Source organism: Hyposmocoma kahamanoa, unplaced genomic scaffold (assembly GCF_003589595.1).
Source record: "Hyposmocoma kahamanoa isolate Upper Pololo Valley unplaced genomic scaffold, ASM358959v1 64, whole genome shotgun sequence".
Taxonomy (NCBI): domain Eukaryota; kingdom Metazoa; phylum Arthropoda; class Insecta; order Lepidoptera; family Cosmopterigidae; genus Hyposmocoma; species Hyposmocoma kahamanoa.
Genome location: NW_020653852.1, coordinates 18940789 through 18944300, shown reverse-complemented (window position 1 = coordinate 18944300; position 3512 = coordinate 18940789). Strand labels below are relative to the sequence as shown.

The following is a 3512-nucleotide window of genomic DNA, read 5'->3' as shown; positions in this document are numbered from 1 at the left end:
GCTTCACTTACATTCATACTATCGATCGCCACTTAGCACGATCCTGACGCCTCTCTTGCTTCACTTACATTCATATTATCGATCGCCACTTAGCACGATCCTGATAAACCTCTCTTGCTTCATTTACATTCATACTATCGATCGCCACTTAACACGACCCTGACAAACCTCTCTTGGTTCACTTACATTCATAGTATCGATCGCCATTTAGCACGACCTGACAAACCTCTCTTGGTTCACTTACATTCATAGTATCTTTATTGATTATGGAGATTTATCAACACTAGATAAAACCTACTAACAATAGTCTATTATTATTCAAGAAACTGAATGATCCGATCAGAAAGGCAATCTACGACAAGAAGATCGCACCTAAAGGACAGAAACCGAATTTCTTAAGCATGAAGGAGGGGGTTGAACTCATAAGACGGGTAAGTATTCAAACAAACTAAATACATGACCTCAATAGGAACAGTAGAGCTCCTTGTGAAATGCTCCATGGAAGTACTGCCACCATACTTATTACGACCGCCAAGCCACAATGTGAGCATTAATGCGTTTCGATTTTAAGTGGCCCTTATTTTCTTTTATGATATGATGTGACGGGACGAGTAAGTCTTGCGCCTGATGGTAAGTTACACGCCAGTCTATAACAGTTACAGTGCCACTAAGATCTTTAAATCGGAAAGATTTGAGGGGCACTGCCACTGTCTGTCACCCTGAGACACAAGTGGTCCCTGTGATGTCACCAGCACCCTTACCCTTTCAAAACTTTTTATTAGCGGCAGAAACTGTCACGCAGCAACTTGCCTATTTCTCTCGCCAAGCAGTAATATGAGCATTACTGTGTTCGGGATTAGAAGGGAAAGGGTGCTGATGTAGTTACAGGCACATGGGACCTGTCAATGTGTCTCAGGGTGACGGGCGCAGTGGCAGTGCCCCTTAAATTTTTGAGATTTAAAGAGAGCTTTACTATAAGCGGCTCTGCAACTGTTATGGACAGGCGTGTCGCTTACCATCAGGCGCGCGACTACTTCGTCCCTACACATGGTATCATAAAAAATATTAAAAACCTTATCGTATCGTAGGCATCGTCCAGTTCAAACTTCGTAGAGCATTGAGTATTTTAATTGCAGGGCCTATTCGCGTTTCATATGGAAACAAATCCTGGCTACAGGCTGATCCAAGAGACGTACCAGGAGGACGAGAAGTGTGACCTGGTCGAAATCGACTACATCAATTTAATTGATCCATGGTTACCAGGACAGAAACGATCTCCGTTTAAAAATTTGTTTAAAATCAAGTAAGTTTGCTTATACCTCGTCAGAGGACTGCTATGAGCGACGTCAAAACATGGGCGTTACGTCAACATGTCGTTTTAAGTATATTAGTACAACGCAGCATCACAATGCAACGTGTCGTCGCAACGCTGCAACGCATCGTGTAACATTGCTCTAGCGCATTTTATAGTGATAATTGACTGAATTTAGTTGAACTTACAGTGTCATTGATGTGCTAATGGCATAGAGTCAGCCTTTCCTTTGGTAGTATCTCTCACTTCATCCGAAAATGGTTAGTTATTAATTGGTTGCTAAAATTTAAAACCTCAAGGTAGATGAGGTGAAGTTATAAGCGTAAGAATAAAAATGAAAGAGAATTGACGGAACAGACAAACAGCAACAGTAGAGCGCTTTGTGAAAGAGTTCGTCCAACGAAGTACTGCCACCTTAGCCATTTCTGCCGCCAAGCTGTAATGTTAGCATTCCTGCGTTCCGGTTTAGATGGGACTTCAGATCTATGCGATTTAAAGCTCTGAGTGGCACTGTAACTGTTATGGACAGGCGTGTAGCTTACCATCAGGCGTACGACTTGTTCGTCCCGTCACTTGATATTATAAAAAAAACTTAAAAGGCGAATGCCTCTTCTTCTTCTTCTACTTCTTCTTCTTGTTCTTCAACTTCGACTAAGAAGTCGTTGAAAAAATCAAATACAAAGATACGACGCAAGCACATAGAAAAATTCGTGAGGTTCGCTGGTTCGTTCCGTGGCTTAGTTGGTAGCGTCTGACACGGTATGCTAGAAGACGTCGGTTCGAATTTATAACAATAACTCTTTATTGCACAAAGAAAAGATACATGAAACACAAGTTATAAAGGACATATACAAAGGTGAGCTTATCTCTAGAAGAGATCTCTTCCAGCCAACCCTAGCATAGGTGAAAAATGAAGTCTGCGGGACTAATTATTGTACAATAAAATTAAAATTTATATAATAATAATCGAATTTTTTTCTGAGTGTTCGATCTTCGTATTAATAATTATAACAAACTAGTGGAATAATTGCACAAACAATAATGCGTATCAATTCAATTTAAATTTCATAAACACTATTATTTTGGGGATTTCTTTAATGCACCACTAAATATGTCGGTATAATAATTACTCACCAATAGTACATATATTAATTATTAATTTGACAAATAAAGACAAGTGTATACACCTCTTTCAGCTTCGTAAAAATCCGCGAAACAGGTCTTCAGGCTGCCATTAAAGGCCGTATGCTCGTATCGCGTCCTCGGTGCTTGGGCTCTGTATCCAAGTTCAGCTCGGTTGGCATCATCGACATGTATCCTGCAATGTTGGCCACCTTATACGGCATGGTGATGGCTCCGGCTGTCCTGATCCTGGAGATACTTTATAAGCGACTGTAAGTTATTAAACCACGCTACTTTTGTGTGATTGTCTGTATTATCAGTAAATGATGTGTAAAGAATAATCACATGAACCAGAAAGTTTACATCTTAGAAATAAACAGAGAAAAATTAGACCTTGTTAATAAAGCAGTCTTCGTGGTAGTTACCTCCGATAGTAAACTTCAATGATTTCCACATATATCTTCTCGAGTCTATTATTACATACTGCATTCCGGTCTGGGGTGGTGCAGCTAAGTCAAAATTTATTGAAATAGAACGAGCTCAACGTGGTTTGATCAAAATGATGTATTTTAAAAAAAGAATTTACTCCACAGAAAAATTGTATAAACTGACAAAGCTGACTTCTGTTAGAAAACTCTATATACTCTACACAGCACAGTAATAAAACAACATAAAAATTTACTATATAAACCTAGGGTTACAGGTAGAAGAACATATCATAAAATTGCATTAGTACCAAAAATAAAAACTACTGCGGCTAGTAGACAGTACAAATACAGGGCCTCATATCTGTATAACACTCTTAACAAAGAACTTGATATATACAACAAAATAGTTTATGACTGCAAATTAGCCATTACAAAATGGCTCGAAACTAAGTCGTATGAGGAGATTGAGCAATTACTACTAGTTTGAAATAAATAAATAAATATATAAATAAATAAGTAAACATAAAAGCGAGGTATTAGTTGATATAATATAATATATATAGTAATTAAATGAAATCAAAACTGAACAGAAATATGTGCGCTCACACACACACACACACACACACACACACACACACACACACACACAC

At 38.5% G+C, this 3512-nt stretch overlaps 1 protein-coding gene across 1 annotated transcript in view; it reads left to right on the top strand.

Moving 5' to 3' along the window:
* LOC113230935 (glutamate receptor 3-like) overlaps nt 1-2761 on the top strand; it is a 14456-nt gene extending 11695 nt beyond the window's left edge. The window contains 3 exon segments of the mRNA XM_026465045.1: nt 324-431; nt 1137-1303; nt 2509-2761. Of these exon segments, the coding sequence (XP_026320830.1) occupies nt 324-431; nt 1137-1303; nt 2509-2761 (528 nt within the window).
* The last annotated feature ends 751 nt before the right edge of the window (nt 2762-3512 follow it).